The sequence below is a fragment of the Chrysemys picta genome, chromosome 3 (genome assembly GCF_011386835.1).
Source record: "Chrysemys picta bellii isolate R12L10 chromosome 3, ASM1138683v2, whole genome shotgun sequence".
Classification (NCBI taxonomy): domain Eukaryota; kingdom Metazoa; phylum Chordata; order Testudines; family Emydidae; genus Chrysemys; species Chrysemys picta.
The window spans coordinates 204,242,354-204,262,931 of record NC_088793.1 but is presented as its reverse complement, the minus strand read 5'-3'; the positions used below and the strand labels follow the sequence as shown (position 1 = coordinate 204,262,931).

The following is a 20,578-nucleotide window of genomic DNA, read 5'->3' as shown; positions in this document are numbered from 1 at the left end:
CGGTGATTGATTATGCCCCAGTGAAAGAAATGCTGAATACCTGAATAAAAACTTGGAGATAGTCATCTTTCTTTGTAGAGAATGAGGGAGTTAAGTGTATCTTTTAATATCTTATGCACCTCAGTATATCAGTTTGATAGTATCCTGTCTGAATGCAAGTTAAATCAAAGGGTGTGGTAAGGGGGGAAACTACAAGGGTTAGCAAGGGTCCTTTGGGAAACTGTAGGGAAATGGGAAATAACCCCTGGCTTGGTGCCCATTAGGTTGGCTAAGTTTACTCTTCCGAGGCCAAACTTAGGATCAAAGGGTATACTAAAACCTTAAAGATGCTGGCCTAGGCTGGAAGGGGAGTGCAGGTTTGAGTGGGCTGTCAGCAGCAGCTGGAGTTGTATTCGTGACACACACAGAGAGAGAGAGCAAGCATGCTGCTGAAACAATGCAGACTGTCCCTCCCAGCCCAGAGATGGGCCTAACTGGGCTGAATGGAACTTACTACAACTTGCAACAAAAGATCAGGGTTTAGGTAATGGGAAATATGCATATAGACCTTTATTGTTTTAACCTTTGATTCTGGTTGCTAGGTACCTTTAGCTGAAAGAATAAATAATGCTTTGTTCTGAAGAAGCTATTTCCATGTCACTGCAAACTTATTTTGTCACAGTTTTCCAGAGGAAATGGGTTTACAGGTGCCAAACCCACATGCCAAGTTGGGCTTGTCAGGTTATCACATTTGGTAAGGGAGCTGTAGCCCAGAATCTAGTCCAAGAATGGTAGGATGATGTGGTTCCACCCAAAGTGACATGCAGGAATCCAGGCTGGTCACCTGGGGGATGCACTGAAGAGGGACTGAAAGGGGTTTAAATCACAGCTTGCCCTGTAACGGTGGTGATGATGTTCTAGATTATGAACTTGTTTGGACCATAAATTCATTCTGAAGAGTATGTAACACAGCTAAGAAGTCGTGAGCCAATGTCAAATAAGATGAAAGTAAGCTGTTGCTAGTGCGCTATGGCTGGGTTCGTTGCTCCGTGACCCCCTTCTGACAACAAAAATCACTACAGAACCCCAGGAGGAGGGACTGAAGCCAGAGTCCCCCCGAGCCCTGCCAAAGCCTGAGCCCACCACCTCAGGTTGGGGGGACCAAAGCCCAAGGGCTTCAGCCTCAGGCAGGGGGTTGGGGCCTGTAACCTGAGCCCCAAGCCTGAGCTTGGGCCCTGGGCGGTGGGGCTCAGGCTTCAGCTTCCACCCCAGCAAGTCTAATGCCACCCCTGGCAACCCCATTAAAACGGAGTCGTGACCCACTTTGGGGTCCCAACCCACAGCTTGAGATCCGCTGTACTATGGTATTCAAGATTTAATGAGACTTTAGACTGGAGTAGCAGCAAAGAACATTTGAAAACAATCATCTGTGTGTTGTGTGTCTATCTTTGCAGATGTAAAGCACTGTATGCATGATAAGTATTGTTTATTAAGAGGCTTGTCAGTGCTCAGCCCGTAGGAAGGAGGAAACACCTGACAACACTCTTGTAACCTCTTCTTGCAGATGAATGGACTATCGTTGATTAGGTCCAGAAAGAGCTGTTTCCAGCCCATTGTGACAGAATGCAGGCAGCTGTTTTGTGTCTTTGAGGGTGGACAGGGACAGTAAAATTAAATGTTCTTGAAGATTCCACTCTTTAAAAAAAAAAAAGGGGAGGGGGGAATCAGGGAGTTTGTGAAATACAGCTTACACAGACATGAAGAAAAGCTGTGTGTAAGCTCAAAAACTTGTCTCTCTCACCAAAAGAAGTTGGTCCAATAAAAGATATTGCCTCACCCGCCTTGTGAACACAACAACAATACTTTGGTAGTGTTGTTTTGCATCAAATTTGGCAGTATACAGAGAGAATTCATGATTGCAACTCACTTTGCAAGGACGACTAGCACTGTCATGGCAAATAGACAACTGCTTTATGATTGATCAGGAAGTGATAGATCAGCTCTGCCTCATTAGATTATAACAATTATTATGTTGTTATAACAATTCATAGCCCACTAACGCCTCTTTTTGTCCTATGATTGTGGTGGTTATTAACAGGCCACTTCACATTGAATGGTCCCTTAGAATATGTGTTAACTGCTTATGTTAAACAATCTGTTTCACCTTTTATTCAGCTGTGACACTCTGAGTAACTTTCCAAGACCTGCAGAAGAGCTCTTTATAGCTCGAAAGCGTGTCTGTCTCACCAACAGAAGTTGGTCCAATAAAAAATATTATCTAACCCATCTTGTCTCATCAGATTTCTTTAATGTCCCAACTTCCTTATTGTTAAACACTCTCTTGCTCTCTCGCTCTCTGTGTCTCATATCTGTGGATGAGCTACACTTTGTGGGTTATCAATAAATATGAGCCTAATACAGTAGAGATAAGACAACTCTGATAGCCAGTCTCAGGTCAAATTTTTCATAAAATAAATGTTACCACTTTCACTGGATGTCATTGTAGTCTTATTCCCAGATAATTACATTTTGAGGGAGATGTGAATTAGAATAAATGTAAAATACCCAAAAGAGAATTTTGAAACTTAAAGATTGTTTGAAAAGGAATGTGAAGTGTTTTTTTTTTTTTATTTAAAAAAATGTCTCTTTAATGGAAAAATGGATGGCTTAAAAGAAAAAATCAAAGCAGGCTGCAATGGACTACATATTGATTGAAATGTGTGGGTGCTCATTTGCTGCTGTGGTTGATTATTATCTTTGTATTGATTGATTTTTAGAAAAAAGAAGAAGAAGCTTGGAATTAATACCTCTAACTGCACGGATGGTTATGACACATCTAGTAAACCACTTAAGTCACTATCCCCTCAGTGGAGGACCTGCTATTCTTCACAGCCTTATTAGTGAGAATCATGACAACTTTTATGTGGAATCTTCTGAGCTGTCTTCAGAAGTCTTCAGAAGTCCAAACTTGCAGTTATTTGTATTTAATGACAGTACTCTTATATCTTACCTTCAAATTCCTGCAGAAACGACTGTGGATACTGAGCCAGCAGGAGCCCTCTCAGATGTAAGAGTAATTGTCAGAGATATCTCAGGGAAATATTCTTGGGATGGCACGATATTATACGGACCTTTGGAAGGCTGTCTAGCAGGTCAGACTGGAAATAATTCATTTATGGTTTCGGGCAGTCATGAAGGGCAATTTGAGGCCCAGACAGACTTTTCTCAAACAGAAGAAGGAGAGGATGCTCTTGACGAATTGCTAGAAAAGATTGGGAACACTAGTCCTGAATGCCTTTTACATCCACAGCTAAAATTAAATGAGCCATCACCACCACCATTTGGTATGAGCCATGATCAAGAGAATGAGATCATAGAAGCCATAATAAGGCAGAGTGCCCAAGAAAAAGAGCATGTACATAAATGCAGCTCTGATTTTGATATGAAAGTAGCCAATGAAGAAGAACCAAGTTCTGCTGAACCACAAGCACCATTTTATTTCTGTAGGCTTTTGCTGAACGACTTAGGAATGAATTCTTGGGATAGAAGGTAAGAATGTATCTATGAATGTATGTTTGTAATGCTGCTGCTATCTAAAAAAACTGAAGAATTCTTCAGTTTCCCTGTGCTATACTACCACAATTGTGATTTACAAAGATGCTCGTGCTGGAGCCCCCTTGGTATTAATCAGATGGAGCCACTGGCATAGCAGAGAAGGGTCCCTGGGTCTGAAATAGCCCAATTTGATTAGCTTCAGGGTAGGCTGCAAAATACCTTTGTTTCCCAAAATATAGGAAAAGAGAGAACAGTTAGGTTGGTTAGTAGTTGGAAAAAGAGCATTTTTCAGTCTTTACTTGGTTGTGCTGGTTGGGGGTCTATGGGACAGAACTGATGCAGTTTAGTCATAATGAATGGAATTTTTAGATATATATTTTAAGTCATCCTCTTATTTAGCTGTGTGAATTATGAAACTTGCATCATGTATTCTGTGATGCATTTTCCCTTAAATCTTTGTTTTATGTATCTATAGAAAAAGCTTTCATCTACTTAAGAAAAATTCTAAATTATTGAGAGAGTTGAAAAATCTGGACTCCCGGCAATGGTAAGTGAAACTTACTCAACAGTTCTAATGTTAAAGGCCACATTTTCAAGGGAGGGCACCACAACGGCATCCCCCAAACTAATCATTCCCAGAAGAAGTTGCCTGTGTTAGCAATGCAAATACTTGTTGTGTATTGAGTTTTTGATGAGAGAACCTTGATAGTCAGTAAATCAGCTTATTACTGTTTTCCCCATGCTTTCAGTCCATTTGGGTGACACCCTCTTCACAAGTTTGAAACGAAAAGGTTTCTTGGTGGTTTTTTTTTTTTTTAAACTGGAGTGAGCAAATTACTTTTGGTGTCACTATGTATGAGATTGAATATAAGTAGCAGAAATATATGACTCCTTAAACAAAAATCCTGTTTTCATGCCAGTGTCCATAATGACATAGGTGAAAGGAACTACTATAATTGTATATTAGCCAAGGAATATTTTCCCAAAGAAGAATTTTCTTCAAAATGATTCATATGACAATAGCAGTCCTCTAAAGAGCAAGCTCAAACCCATCTCTTTAGAACTAGGCAATGGCAGAATAGAGTTCTGAATGTTGTGTACTATTTCCCATTCCTTAAAGTGTGATTTTTTTTCTTTACAAAGTGACTGTAAAGATAGCATTGTGTCCCAATAATTTTCATAACAAATATGCTCAGTTTACCCCCCCAAAAAACCCTTTTTTACACACCTGGGTTCGTCAAACTCAACTTGGGTTCTGAAAGTCCATAAACGTTTTTTCCTTCTTCTACATCAGTAATTAAGATTCTACAGGCCAAATTATGCCCTCATTAACACCTGGGCAATTCCATTGTCTTCAGTGAGGCTGCACAGATGTAAGTGATTAATCCTGTAATTGTAATTAGGTAATCAATTTTTTGCTGATGCACAAAAAGAATAAAATCCAGTTCTCCCCCCCCGAATGGTGTTGACTTTTCAGTGTAATCAGAAGTAAAACATGATAAAAATTAGTTTTTGCCACTGAAGTAGGATGACATGACTGTATTCCTATAAGGATCAGATCTGTTAAGTAAAATGGTATGATTTTTATAAAGTCACATTTCAGAGTACACTGCTCTTAATTTGAAGAAAAATTAATTGAACTAACAAGTTCTTCTTCAAGTGATGGTCCCTGTGTATATTCCACATGTGGGGAACACATGCATGCCATGCGCCCAAGTCCAGAAGTTCTTCAAAGCAGTGTCCATTGGTCCATACATGTGCAGTAGCTCTCCTTGTGCTCTTGACCACTGTTATAAAAAGGCAGTGAGGGTTGATGCCTCTCCAGTTCCTTCTTACCGCCACATGGCCTTAGTTGGACTCATGTCCTCCTTCACTTCGTTGTATAATCTATTTGTATATAGTTATATTCTTAGACTAGTAGTTAGTAGTTAAAAAGTTACAGTATAGTATTGAGTGTTTCTTTCTGTCTGGTTGGGGAACCCCTCCCCCAGGGGACTATGCCCCAAAGTCGTGCGATTCAAAAATTGTGTCTCCTGTCCTTGATCCTTCTCCATCTGTCATGAACATCAACAATGCCTGTACTGTTTGGGTGAGGCGCATATTTCCGCAAAGTGCAATATTTGCTGCTTCTTCCCACCCAGAACTCAAAAAGCCTGGGAGCTTCTCCTACAGAAGCACCTCATGGAGAAGGCTATGGGGCCCCTGTCCGATCCAGACCCAGGAGACCGGCCTCACCTACCTAGCATGTGCCTTGGAGTGGTGCTGTCAACATCTAAACCCGAGGACTCTTCTTCTCGGGCTCCTCATGAGAGTAGAGGGCACTCTCATGAGCGCAAGGACAGATCCCTGTTGAGGATTGTCCGTAAGAAACTCATTTCCTCCCCAAAGCAGTCTGAGTTGTGTGAGACGTTGCAAGCGGAACCTAAGGAGCCAGCTCCAATGAAGACCCCCAGATCTGAGGGCAAGATGCATAAAAAGAAAGGTCCACCAATTCCGTCGGTCACCCTGGTACTGAAGCATAAGGATGGACGCTTGCCAGTTCTGTCTGAGTGCTGCTCCAAATCCATCGTCGGTACCACCTCATCCATCTAAAGACTGTCCAATTATTGTTGATGCATTGGATCCATCAGACTTAACTGCAGGAACCCATCAGGCATCAGGGCATACCAAGATTTATATAATATCGGAGGATATATTCCTCCTTATCCTCAGTCTCCACTTCTTTCTGGCTCAGCCCTCCTAAAGCTTTTTCTTTCTGAGCGCCCCACCCCCGCCCCCAACATGTAATAAAAACCATGGCCCACCAGTGCCACAACAACTGCTTTTCTGCATAAAAAGCCAGGGCTGGCCCAGCATTAGGAGATAGCAAGCAGGGCACTTGCCTGGGGCCCCATGTCACAGGGGCCCCAACAAAGCTACATTGCTCAGGCTTCAGCTTCGGCCCCGGGTGGTAGGGCTCAGGGCCCCAGGCTTCAGCCCCAGGCGGTGGGGCTTTGTCTTTCTGCCCTGGGCTCCAGCGAGTCTAATTCTGGCCCTGCTTCACGGACCCCCTGAAACCTGCTCACGCCCCCCTAGGGGGCCCCGGTTGAGAACCACTGTCCTAAAGATTATCCATACTCGGGAGGAGGACCTTACATCGCTGTCCCAGGAGCTGTCTCACCTCCAACCACCAGGAATGCCCTGGTACTGATGGCACTGTCACTACCAATGCAGCTGTTCTTGGACTTGAATCAGATGAGATGGCCACATCATTATCTCCATAGAGGCACTCGAGCCCTGATAGGCAGTCAAGGGGTTACGCTCACCATTCTGCCTCATATAACTTCCCCAGGGATTGCTGATACTGATTTCCTTGGGGTCCCCTGAAACTGATTGATCCCTCTTTCTAGCCTTATTGGGTCCATTGAATTTTTATGGAAGGTGTCCTAGCCCCTCTCAGGAGTTGTACTGCTTCTCTCCCTCTCGCCAGCCAGTTCTGTCAGTGTAAGAGGAAGAAGGGGTGGAACCAAATCCGCAGGTACCAACAGTTCCAATGGGTGCCTCTTCGTTATCTCCAGATAAAGCAGTCACTCCTTCTCCACCAAATGACCATTGTCATTACCAGGAGCTGTTACAAAGAGTGGTCAGTTACCTACAGATCCCTTTAGAGGCGATCCAGGACCCTCAACACCAGCTCTTGGACATCTTACAGTCACAAGGACCAAATAAGGTGACTTTAGCCATCAATGAGACCATATTAGAACCAGGTAGTACAGTATGGCACACCCCAGCATCCTGTGCCCCGACACCAAAAAGGGCCGAGAGAAGGTATTTTGTTCCTGCAAAAGGGACTGAATTCTTATTCCCCCATCCTGCCCCCAACTCACTGCTAGTACAGGCAGCTAGGTCATGCTATCAAAGGAACCACCCCAGTAAATAAAGGCTCTAAGAGATGGGACCTCTTGGGGAGAAAGGTCTTCTCCTCAGGCCTGCAATTTCTTTAGCTAACTATCTAGCTTTGTTATCAAAATATGATTTTAATACCTGTTCGAGGCTTGTGGACTTCACAGACCAGCTTCCCACAGATGACAGGGCCCAGTTTCAGCCTCTTGTAGATGAGGGGAAGCTAGTGGCATAGGTAGCCTTGCAGGCTGCAGTGGATGAAGCAGACATGGCTTCCAGAAGTTTGGTCACTGGTCTACTCCTGGCTGCAATTATCAGGGTTTTCTAGGGAGGTCCAAAACACCATCCAGTAACCTCCCCTTTTGATGAGTTGAATCTCTTGAATGAGAAAATGGACAAGTCCCTGCACTCATTAAAAGTCTTGAAATTGACTCTGTGTTCCCTGGGGATTTATACTCTGACCCGCAAGAGGAAACACCAGAGGCTACTCTATAGACCGAGGCCACCTCTCCTTATGCACCTTATTATCAGAGCAGAACTGAACAACCACACAAAGGTCAGAAAATTCACGGACCTTGCTTCTCAGCCCTGCTACTGCCATAACCTCTACTCATTCTCAACCACGAACCAAGAATGTCTTTTCACTGGTGAAGACATGCGTATCACCACTGATGCCAACCACCTCGTCCCGTTATTACTGGGGGCCGTCTTGCATTCTTCGCCCACCAACGGAATAAGATCATTACATACAGTTGGGTTCTGGAGAGTATCCACAAGGGGTACTCCATAGAGTTTCTCTCTTTCCCATCTCACAAACCTCTTCAGGGACCAATCTCATGAGGTAATTCTTCAATGGGAAGCTGAATCCCTCTTACACTGAGAGGCAATAGCACACATCCTGCCTCATTACTATGGGAGAGTATTTTACTCCCTCTATTTCCTAATTCCAAAAAAAGACAGAGGGTGGAGACCCGTCCCGGATCTTCAGCAACTCGACATCTTTATTTGAAAACTGAAGTTCTCGATGATTACATTGGCAGGTAAGGAGAAGCAGCTGGCTGCAGCTGTAGGAGTGAGGGGAGGAGGAGCCCAGCCGCTGCTTCCTCCCTCCCCGGACTGCCAAGACGCACAGAGATTTGGGCAGGGGCATGTCCCTGCTTGTCCCCCTTTGTGCACACTCTTGATGGTGGAAGTTCCCTTCAGGCCTCCCATCCCCAGGGCTACCATTGTGATAGATGCCTTCCTTCTGAGGTGGGGTGCTCACCGGGACAACAAACTGCTCAGGGTACCTAGACCACACAAGAGGCCAGACTACATATAAACCTACTGAAACTGAGAGTGGTCTGCCTTGCATGCAAGGCCTTTCTTGCTTCAGATCCTGTTGGATTGCAGTAAGAGGAGGAACTGGAGAGGCGTCAATACACACTTTCTCATACCTTCGGTTGGGAGCATGAGAGCTACTGTGCATGTACGGGCCAACAGGCATTGCTTTGAAGAACTTCCAGTCTTGGGCATTTGGAGCGCACGTGTGGCCCACACGTGGACTATGGTTAGGGACCACACTTCTCAACCTCCAGTTACAGTAAGTAACCTCCACATTTTAAAATGAACTTAGATTTCTTGTTACCTCTAATTGCAGCCGTGAAACTCACAAGATTGCAGTGTTTTACATTGCAGAAGGACAAGAGGACAAATGCTCAATATTGTCCAATGCAAGAGGAAGCCAAGCATATGAAGATTTTGTTGCTGGATTGGGCTGGGAGGTAATAGTAACGAATTTAGGCAAACTTCGAATGTTTTTTGTAGGGATGTTGAAATCAACATTTTAAAAACGTGTAAATTATACATTAGCTACACATATTTAAATGTTCAAAACCGGAGAAATAATTTAATTTAATTAATTTAATTAATTAATTAATATAATTTACATACTGCATGATATTTGGCAAAAGTTTATTTAAAAAAATGCTGAGCAATATACGAAGCAGAATCCTGACAGTTAATATGTTAAGCACTACCTGCCACGTGTAAACTGTGAAATATTTTAGAAAATAGTTTCTAAAAAAAGGAGGCTAACAGTACTAATTTCAATTAAGTTTATTTTTTATATATGTGTGTATTCATAGTTTATTCAGTTGTGAAATATTTCTTACCATCAGGTGTTTCAGGGGGCTGCTCTGAATGGAGCAACTTGAATGCAACTTTCCATTAACTTTTTAAAAAAAGAAAGAAATTTGCTTTAAATTATTAGAGGAATTACTGTAGGAGCAGCTTGTGTTACATTTTGACATGTTTCAGAACAAAATAAGTTTTCTCCTGTATCCCATAGGTCAGGCCAGACAGTGGTTTGTTGTTTTTCCTCCTACCTGCAGATGGAGACGGAGAAATAAAATAATATTGTATAGCTGCCCTAAGAAAGGCTAGTTTGAGCTCAGCTAAACCAGTTCATTTTCTGTCTACAATTATGTCTGGATCAATTCTGATTTTAGCTATTTGTAATTTATTTTTATCTTCCCTTTGTTCTGAGATGGTTTGTTTTCCATTGGAGGTATAAATGGGCTAGTGGAGACCGTTTCCACTGGAAAATGGTTCCAGTTATTTTCTTCTGTTCTATCATTTGCTCCACAGAATGCTGTATGGAAAAACTGTCCACCATTTGTGGCAACTTCATGGTACCCTATTCTAGGTTCTCCCATTTCCCTTCCTAGATTTTCACAAACACGAAGCCCACTTGTCAGATCACTGAGTCCTGAAAAGGAATTTCTCTACTTTAGGTAACACAGCTTAAATTTAATCCCTTTCTTGTGTCCAAAGACTTGCTTGAATGATAAATGAATCAGGAGATGCTGAAAACCTGCTGATTGTTGGGACAGTGAGCCAAGTCCCACCAGAGAGGGTATCATGTGGTTTTTGTAGTCTCCAAAGTCTCATTGGGGTTCTGAACTCCTTTTCCTGGCTGGTTCTTTCCTCATCTTATGACTGAAGTCAGTGATTCCAGCAGTGAACATGGAAGTTTGTCTCTATGCCCTGGATGTAAATTGTTACATTCCCATTATCTGTTTCTCTACATTTTTGTCTTGTGGTCAATATTAATAATATTAATACATCAATAAAGCCCTAGAGTTTGGTCTAGCCATTGACCCCCAGACTTCCATCAAAGTGATGATGATGTTAGCTGTTACTCATTAGCGGGAGAACCTCTTTACACATCTTTCTGAGGAAGACCTATTCATCTGAGTTACATTCTGAGACCAGATATTCCAAGAGGTATTGTCTGATCCTTACTATAATCCCAGAGCGAAGTTATAGTCCAATAAATCCTTTGCCCCTACCCTGACTCAGTACTCACTGTGGCAAGCTGTTCTTCCTAAAGCCTTGAGTCAGTAGGCTTTCAGGGATCAAATCTCTGCTCTTGCAGAGGCTTACCTCAAAGTTCATGTTGCTTTGCCTAGAAAGCTTGCATACTACAAAGACTAGCACTCGATAAATAACCTCAATAAATAGATCCATCTATTAGTGGGCTCACTTCCATAAGTACTCTCTTCAGCTCTGACTCATGAGATTTCTGTACCCATTAGAGCTGCTACTCTCTTTCACTAGACCTGAACTTATCCCTGGGCTGTTGACTGTGAAAGGATATTATCTATTATGGGTCATCTGTAGCTTCTTGACCTGTACTGCTCACTTTTGTCACAAAGTAGCATAAGGCTGCCAGATTAAATCAGAGAGCTCCTAACTGTCTGGGAACTAAGGACCTGATTTTCAGAGATATTGAGAACCCACTGATCCAGCGGAATTGAATGAGAACTGTGGATGCTTAGCACCTCTGAAACTATGGCCACTGGCCAGTGTAGTTTGTCCTTCTTCATTTCAGCTGTGATCTAAAGGGCAGAGTGGTGAAGATGAACATGACCATGGTCGCTTGCATATTCACATAGTCTCGAAAAAGGAATTGCAGAGCAGACTGGCTATGCCTCCGTCCGATCCATTAAGGGGAACCACAGATCTAGGTATTCTCCTTATATGACAGCTATGGGCATTTGCCCCACAGGGACCTAAACATTATACCAGAAAATTGGAAGGTACAGAAGCTCCTCTTCTGCTGTCCACCTTTTGAATGAGGATGATGCTCTTAAGGTTGATGCCTTGTACCACCTACATGCCACAGGTAGTACATCTTTTCTCTTTCCCTGCCAATGGAAAAGTTACATTAGAAGGTCTTGAGATCTTAGGCTAGTGGCATCTCAGTATTCTTCATTTGATCCAGGGCACCTTGGTGCAGTATACCGCCTCATCCATTCAGGGTATGTCTTTGCTGCAGCTGGAAGTGTGCCTTCCAGCTCAAATAGACAGACCTGTGTTAGCACAGCTGAGCTAGAGAGCTAAAAGTAGCAACAAGAAAAGGCCAGTGGAGTCTCACCCAGAAGTGGTCCTATTCCATAAAGGAAATTATAGTCAGAAAATTACTCTCCAAAAATGGAATCCTCTTTTCAACAGAGCTGCTCTATGTGTTTAGTCTTACTCTCCTTGCTTCAGTGAAAAAAGTAAATTTTTACAGCTGTTTACTCTTGTTAGCCCTGCAGAGTCACTGCAGCGATGAGAAGAGTGAGCTGGATTCTGTTCTGGATCACACATCAACAAGAGGATTGTTAATTAAGGTCCAACTGCATGGCCATATTCTGTCCTCATGTACACTGTGCAATCCTACTGAGGTGCAACTGAAGGCAGAATTTGACCTAGGGGGTCCATAATACTAGTGATAATGCATGAAACAGTAAAAAGAACCTAGCTTAACTTTCAGCTCAGAGGCCGAGTCTGCATAGCTAACAGGAAAAAAACAACTTTCGACATGTAAGATAAGCAAATTTGAACCGTTTCCTTTTAGATCAGAACCAAAGGTAGTAAGGCAATAAACAAGCCAAGGCTCTACTCCCTTTCCAACTGTTTATACTCCCTTTCGATCTGAACCTGGTCTTATATGCCCTCCTGTGTTTTCTCTTCAAGCCTGTAAGACAAGTCTCCAAAAGATTCTCCGCCCTTCAGACAGTTTTTCTAGAGGCCATCAGTTCAGCTAAGAGAATGGAAGATCTTCAGACCCTTCCCTTCAAAGCTCTTTAATCAAAATGCAATGATAACCAAATTGGCCCTCACTAATTCCTTTCCCATGTTCCTTTCCCTGACAAATTGGCTGAAGAGAGTCCTTCCTTTTCTCTGATCCTTTCTAAATAATGAGAATTACTGCATACCTTTAATGTAAAGAAGAAACTGGGGGTCACGCTTAAAAAAGCCCTAGAAGCAGTTATCTGACCTTTTGTTCATCTTACAGCAGTATAGGGAGTTGAAGGACTTAATCACCAGATACACCTCTCAGTCGTTCTCTCATCTCTGTGGTCTAAAGCAGGTATCACCTTCCAACCATCAGAGCCCACACTAACAGGGTTTTAGCCATCTCACAGGCAGAAAGAGAGAGATGCTTTCCTTTTAGAACTCTGCAAGGCTGTAAACCTAGGCATTCCTACATCATTTCTCTTGCCACTGCCAGTTTGGCATGCCTGCAAGGAAGCCCTGTATATTGTGGTCTGTTGACTGTTGTTACAGTAATGCCTATAGTGATATTGCCATTAAAGTTCCCACTGTCTGCACTGACCCAGAGGATATAAGAGAAAACAGATAGTTCTATTGCCCTAATTTTAGCTTCTCTTTTTAATGGGTCAGCCAAGATTGCTGAGCTGTGGAGTGCAAACTTTGACTCCCCTTTGCCGTTTAAAGTGGGGTTTTACAGTTCTAAAGGTTTTATAAGACTGAAGCAGTAGTGAGTATCTATGCTTTTAGATATTTATATTTGTTACTAAATTGTAATGGTAACCACACTTAGTGAGAGAGGCTCTTCTTTTCACCTGTGGTTTCCCTGTTTGTGTTTTCTCCATATTTAACATTGATTTTTCATTAAGGGTGCATGGGTGTGGTTAACTACTCTCAGGTTTCTTGAACTGCTTTGCTCAAACAGCATTAGCCAGAATGAAGGAGCCTAGTGTTACAGAATTATTTTGATCCCTCTTGTCATTTGCTAGTAGAAAGATATAATACCAATTGTCTGTAATGACCCATTAAAGACTAAAAGAAACTATATTAACAGGTAAGCAAATCACCTTGTCTCCATTATGACTGTCTGGTTATTAGTTTTAGAGATGTTTCTTTTTAGCAGCTTACAGATACAGAAACAGAAAGCTGGTGTATCCTAAAATGTTGTACAAAGATCCCCCACGCGCAGAAAATTAAAGCCTTAACACTTTAAATATATATATATATATATATATACATACACACACACACACACACACACACACACACACACACACAGAGCGTTGATTGTCTATGCTATAATATCCTTTAAATGTGGCTCAGTAAGGAGAAGGTTTTTTCCTTATTGTTTTCCCTTTTATATCAATAAGGTTGATCTTTCAACACATTGTGGATTTATGGGTGGTCTGCAACGTAATGGCAGCACAGGACAAACAGCACCATATTATGCTACCTCTACTGTGGAAGTCATTTTTCATGTGTCCACAAGAATGCCGTCAGATTCAGATGATTCACTGACCAAAAAGGTAACTCACTTATATCATTTACTATGATAGACATATTTTTAAGATATTAGTAGTACATTATTTTGAAATACAGGAGTTAATCTTCAGATGCTCAAATCAAAATTTGAATGGAACATAAATTGTGCTATGTATGCAAACCCCTCTTTATTCTGCAGCCACGTGGGAGTTAAATTCTGCAGCTAGATCCCCCAAATTAAGTGCCTTGTGAACATTGGATTCTGCATTTCCATGGCAGCATCAAATACCATATTAGTAATAATAATAGCAATCATTTTATTTCATTTGCCTCACTGCCAAAACCTTCAGAGTTCAGTACAATAGAATAAAAACACAGGCAATATAATGTGATAAAATATCATTCTCTTAAAATACAACCATGGATGAATAAATGAGCCATTGAGTCTAATAAAGGAAAAGAAAAGGAATGAAAGAAAAGTGCTGAGTTATAGTAGCAAAAATCACCAACCAACTTCAATTTAAAACCATGATTGGATCATTCACAATCCAGACAAGCAATCTCCGCTTCAAAGGATGGCCAGAACCCAGACAGGAACCAACTCCGAATTTTGTTGATATCCAGCTACTTTTTCATTTAAGATTGAGCAGTAACTGGCGGGCACTCCAGAATTCAGAGATATTTTGGACAGGTGGCAAACTTCTGCGTGGTTTAAGGATGGTCGGCACCCTACCCTCGTAAAGTGAATTGTTAAGATCAATCAGTAATGGCACCATAGCTAACTCGTTTGCTTTAAAATATGGTTGTGCCCTGAGAAATAACTGTTAAATGTCATTGTGAGGTGCCATATTCATTGACATGTTGATTTCCATATCACATTTGCTTAGTTAACATTAAAAAGATGGAATTTCTGACTACCAGCCCTGCAAACTCATCCTATTTTTTGTTAGTCAAGCTGTGTCTTTTCCTTTTCCCATAATATTTGTAATAAAGATCCTGCAGGTCTTAATTCACACCTATGCAATCTCATTGCCTTCAGATCATATCTTCACTTGGGTCTGTGAGATTTGGTTCTAGCAATGATAATAGATATGAAATAAGGTTCACAGTGAAACCAATGAGCTGATGGTTTGAGCCTGAATATCTGTGATATCCAAACCAGCTCCAAAGACCAGGATGAATATACAGCAAGCCCTGTGGGAGCTTCCCTCATCCTCACGGTAAAATCCAAGGTGTCCATTTCTTCAAATCTGACTTGCTGATCCATATGAGCTAATATCAGTATAAACGTTGAAATCCCCCAAAACAATAATCCACTGGAACTCCAACAGCAGTACGCAGACCAGCTCCGAGAACTAAGCTATGAAATCCCACATTTAGAGGTCTATATGCCAACAGAACCAGATAGGGCTATGTGCTTGAATAAACTTGTCCATGTGACTCTCTCGTGTAGTTCAATCAGAAGAAAAATGTCATAGTTGCCCTCACGCACACCTTTTTTTCGGCACATGAGTCAATACCTGACCAGAACAAATCATGAAAAGATTGGGTTTGTCGTGTCAGTCATCCAGGAGTGAGAAAGAGAGAGATGCGAGATCTGGGTGATACTCTCAGATAAGATCATGACATGTATCTGCCATATTCACAACAGGACTGATGTTACCCATCCAAATGTTCACGTAGGAGGAATCCATGTTTCCATCTTAAATCAGTGGAGAAGAATGTCAAGACCACAAGGAGTTTTATACTTCTTTTTCTACTCCTTCCTTTCCCTGTCATCTCTTTCTCAACTCCTGTTGGGAAGTTAAGAGAGATTTATATATTGTGGCATTAAAACCTCATGTTTTTGAGTAGTTTTCATTCATTTGATGCTGCTACAGAAATATCCAATGCTATGTTTAAAAAAAAAAAAAAAAGAACTTGTATTACAGAAAGGTGAGACTCATAGTGTGCTGCCACTCAAGGATGAGAGAAGGGTAGCAGTCTCTTTCCCTCTGCTTCCACCAGGCAGATTCTCAATGACACTTTATCCTGCATGAAACCTGGTGGCTCGTAGGCCAGTAGCTCTATTTTCATATCTGTATTCTTTGCTCTATTCTTTCTGCCTGTCTCCAGGCAGAAGACTCAGAGTGCTGATCATCTTGCTTAGGTTGCAAACCCAAGAGTATAACAGAACGTTTTACCTCTGCTGGCCAAGGAAGCATCCTGTAAATACTGCAGTGGTACAGTGGGCTGTATATTCTATGGTTGTGGAATTACAGTCTGATGCAGTAACTCCACCTAAATATTTCGTTATGGTGTTTTATTTTTTTTATTAGGCACAAGGGGATGCATCCACTTCTGGTGTAAAATTCACTAAAATTAGTGCACATCCATCAGGGATGAATTTGGCCCAGTAATTCTATAGACTACAATAATACAAATATTTTTTCCTTTACATATTTTTGTATGGCCTACATTTTAAAAATAAAGTTTTTGTGTTAAAAATGTTGTTGCTCTTTTTAAAATAAATGCTACAACTCCAAATAATATTAAAAGACTTGGCCCTGAACAAAAGCTTTCCTACTGACATAATCAAAATTCAGCTGGTACCTTTTCCAGCTGTAAGATTTAGCATCATTAGTGTTAAAACTTTTATCAGATATCTCACAGCTAGAATAAAAATCAATCTCAGTAACAGCATCCTACAGTTCCTTGTCTTAGTCTAACTAAATTGTACCTAACAGTTTAAAAATGAGCTGCAAAATTTCCAAGTGATTTATTCCATCTTCTCCCATTGTCATAGTAGAACATTTTCAATTCAGAAATCTGGTTGCAACCCTATACTGAACTCTTGCTCCTTCGCTTCAGAAATTTGTTAGCTCTAGCTAGATTAGATTTTTAGCAGCTAATCTAACAGCTGTAGGGGTTTGCAAAGTGGGGACAGAGCTGTGCTATTGGATTTGTCCAATTCATTTGACTCCAGGACTATAATTGCACTTATGTCTTACAAGGCTTTTATAGCCTCAGGCTGGCCAGCAGCAGAAAAACAAATTGGCAGTGATACAGTAAGAGTGAAAGGGAATGAAAGGCACACATTATCAGTCTCCAGGCAGCGCTGTTCTGGCAGGAAGTTTCTTGGTTAATTTACAAATAAAACTTAGATTTTAGGATGGGCTCACTGTCAGACAAACAATGGGGATGTCAGGCCTGACTGTTACTTAGTAAAAGTAGCAGCCATGCCTACCCAAAAGCAGGAATTCTTCAATCAAACAGACGACTCCTTTTTGGAGCCAGCTGGCTAAGTAATGCAATTAGTAGGAAAAGGAGGTCAGACTATTAGGTGTGTACCATGACCAGTGTCAGCAGTGGCGTGTTGCCTGGCAGGCAGCATGTAGACTAGCTAAAGCAGAGTGCCTTTAAAACTATTTACTCAAGTGAGTGAGTGGAAGCGGCGCACGACTAGCCTCAGAACATGGAGTTGTTTTTGTAAGGCTTGAAAAATGAGCATTTGTGCTGTAACTGACAAGTACATTCTGAAGCACATATTCTAGCTGAGGGAGTGCAGCCGAGACATGATTAATGATGGCATAATTCAAATTAGAGGCTATAAATTGACCAAAGTTATATGTATATTCATGGTTTGATCTAATTGAGACATTAAGGAAACTACTGTACTTGAACAAATGTGTGGTTAAAAATGTGTGTAAATCTCATTCAGATGATTAAAGTTGTCTTTATGTGCAGTTTATAAATTAATACTCATCTATGAAGTTTTGAGACGGAAAATGCAAACAACTGCAAGAGCTTCCTTCCTTGAATGTATGTTTATGTACCTCTCCAGTATCTTTCAGAGCAGGGCTCAATTTAAAACGACAGTCTACTTATTTGTCTTATTTTCCAGTTGTTTCGTCCTTTTCATGGTCAGTTGGTTGGTTTTTTCAAACTATGTATATTTGGAGGAGAGAGGGCTCGTCGCTTTTGCTCTGAATTATTCATGTATTTGCTTATTTGGCCATAGCCAAAACTGTTCCTTTGTTGTTTAGTTTGTGCTCAGAAGCTTTAGATATATCGCACACAAAATCCAAAATATTATTTTCTTTCAGTGATCCAAGTAAGAAGTCTACAGTTAGTGTATTATGGTTTTACTATTCCTTGTCATTGGCAATATAACCATGTTTTAGCAAAACACAAAAGCTGATCTTTCAAAAAAATCGATAGGTACGGTATTATAACGATATAATCAATATTGTCAGAATTCACTGAATTTTCAGTGAAATCTTTTCCTCCTTTGGTTTACAAGACTATGTCCTCTCCTGGTTCCCCTCCTAACCCTCTAATCTCTACTTCAGCATGTCCTTCCTCATCTGCCCTCTAATTTTCTGTGGGACTTCCACAGGCCTCTGGCTTAGGTCCCTTTCTCTTCTGCCTATACATTTCATCTCTGGGTAATCTCCGCCGCGAACACAAATTTAACAACCATGCCAGCAACTCACAGATTTACATCTCTACTCCATGTTGTCTTCTGTCCAACCTAAAGCCTCCGTCTGCCTCCCTGACATTTTGTGAATGTCTAGCTAAACATGGCTAAAACAGAGCTCCTAATCTTCCCCCTCTGACATCTTCCCTACTATCTCCTTTCTCTATCGCTGTGGACAACACCACCATCGTGCCTGTCAGGCAGGCCATAACCTGAGTGTCACCTTTGACTCCGATCTCTCTCTGGGTCCTCATAGCCAGGCTATATCTAAATCGCTAAGCTACGGCCTTTCTACATCCACTAAAGCTCTCGCCCAAACTCTCATCATCTTGCGCCTTGATTAATGCAACATTCTTTTTTCTGGCCTTGACAAGTGCAATCTTTCCCCATTCATATCCATTCAGAATGCTGCTGCTAAGTTCTTTTTCCTAGCCCATCACTTTGACAATGTCACCTCTCTTTGAATCCCCCCATAGGCTCCCCTTTCTCTGTTGAATCAAACATAAACTGCTTGCGTTCACTTTCAAGGCCCTTCATAGTAAATCCCCATCCTACTTATCTCTCATTCACTGCTGAGCTGTCGACGTTCGCCTCTGTTTGGCCCATGATGCCAGTCTCCACTGCCCACTTGTTAAATTTTCAAACAGGCACCTTTGTGCTTTCTCCCTTGTTGCCCCATGTATTTGGAAGGCATTTGGCATAAACATCCACAAAGCTACCTTATTACCCACCTTCAGATCCCCCTCAAAATTCTGCTTTGCAATGATATCTACAAAAAACTTGACAATGGTTAAGCTGTTGGGTGGAGAAACCACTGCCCGTCATGCTGAACAATATTGTCTCATTGTTTACTTATATTCCCATCTGTCTATATCTATCTGTTGGTTTTCATCTTGTACACTAGATTGTAAGTCTCTGGAGGTGGGGAATGTCTTTTTGCTCTGTGTTTGTACAGTGCCTAACACAATGTGGTCTATGGCGAGGGCCCCTAGGCACTATTGTAGTACAAATAATACTACTACTGATCAAGGAGATATGTCTTTTTAGAAATATTATGATAAATGGTCTTCTATGCTTTAAAGGCAATTGTCATTCTAATGTAAAGCAAATGCATGTTTCTGGCATGTTACTTTGGGCTGTGATTGTGTTGTATCTCATAGATGAAGCAGAATGTAGCCTTGCGAGTACTTGGATGGGTGTAACGTCTCAGAGAATCCTAGGAGCTATAGGAAGTGAGGTTCATGATTCAGTAGGTGTCTGTCTTTCTTCTAAGTGAGTATCAAACTGATGCCAAAAGCGTTGTACTAAGTAAGGAGCGCTATGCTGCTGAAGGGAGATATCTTTCAGAAAAGACATAAAGCCTAGGCTCCAATCATGTGTGATCATGAAGTATGCCATTGTGGTTTTTGCAAAAAATAGGGGCATAAGCCATTGTTTCCTGGTTAAATGGCAACTAACAAAATTACATTCTTTTGGCCTAATTTCCTCCTGTTTTGGATGTTCTCTTGCATCTAAGTCCTACTACGAAATATAGTGTTGCTGATTCAGAATGGCTACTATGTTAGCACTCTAGAAGTGGCTATGTTTCAGACGTAGGTGGACCGATCACTGTAATGTTTGTAAAGTATTTTGGGATTCTTCAGAATGAAAAGTGCTGATAAATATAAGAAATCATTGGTTGAAGAATTAATATGATTAAAAAATGTTACATTTTTAAAAGGATTTGGTCCTATGTTTTGCTCCCTGCTTTCTATACACCTGAAGATGCTGTTTGTCCTTCCAGAGTACTCTGAGGCAGAGCATTATAGGAGGCATTTCTTCATAACTTTGTATCTTACAATTAAATGAATGTGCTTGTGTTCTCCTGTGCATTTTCCTGTGTGGTTGGATAATCTATGAAGAGGGTGTTCTGTGAACTCATGTATGTTATTTACTGAAATTTGTTAAATTAGTGAAGGTTTAAAAATTGAAGCAATGCAGGTTTTTAATTTGTTGCAAAGCTACTACTAGAGCTCTGTCTTAACTCCAAGCCTATATTTGATGAGTTGGGTTATATATATATTAATCCTCATTTACATTGAGTTGCACTTCCAAAAATAATCGCATTGAACTGTTTTCAAAAATGCTATTCAGTGAGTA

The 20,578-nt window shown here is 41.2% G+C and overlaps 1 protein-coding gene across 11 annotated transcripts in view; it reads left to right on the top strand.

Moving 5' to 3' along the window:
• RALGAPA2 (Ral GTPase activating protein catalytic subunit alpha 2) overlaps window positions 1–20,578 on the top strand; it is a 277,139-nt gene that overhangs the window by 154,308 nt on the left and 102,253 nt on the right. For 10 of the 11 annotated variants that reach the window (XR_006173556.2, XR_010599988.1, XM_042846557.2 and 7 more), the window contains 4 exons: window positions 2,757–3,528; window positions 4,010–4,081; window positions 9,056–9,179; window positions 13,869–14,024. Coding sequence is in view for 9 of the 11 variants with exons in the window: in XM_042846557.2 (XP_042702491.2) it covers window positions 2,757–3,528; window positions 4,010–4,081; window positions 9,056–9,179; window positions 13,869–14,024 (1,124 nt within the window). In the remaining 2 variants the exon portion in view is untranslated. Of the gene's footprint in view, window positions 1–2,756; window positions 3,529–4,009; window positions 4,082–9,055; window positions 9,180–13,868; window positions 14,025–18,065; window positions 18,085–20,578 lie in introns of those variants that run through there. The other variant, XM_042846576.2, reaches the window with a different exon arrangement.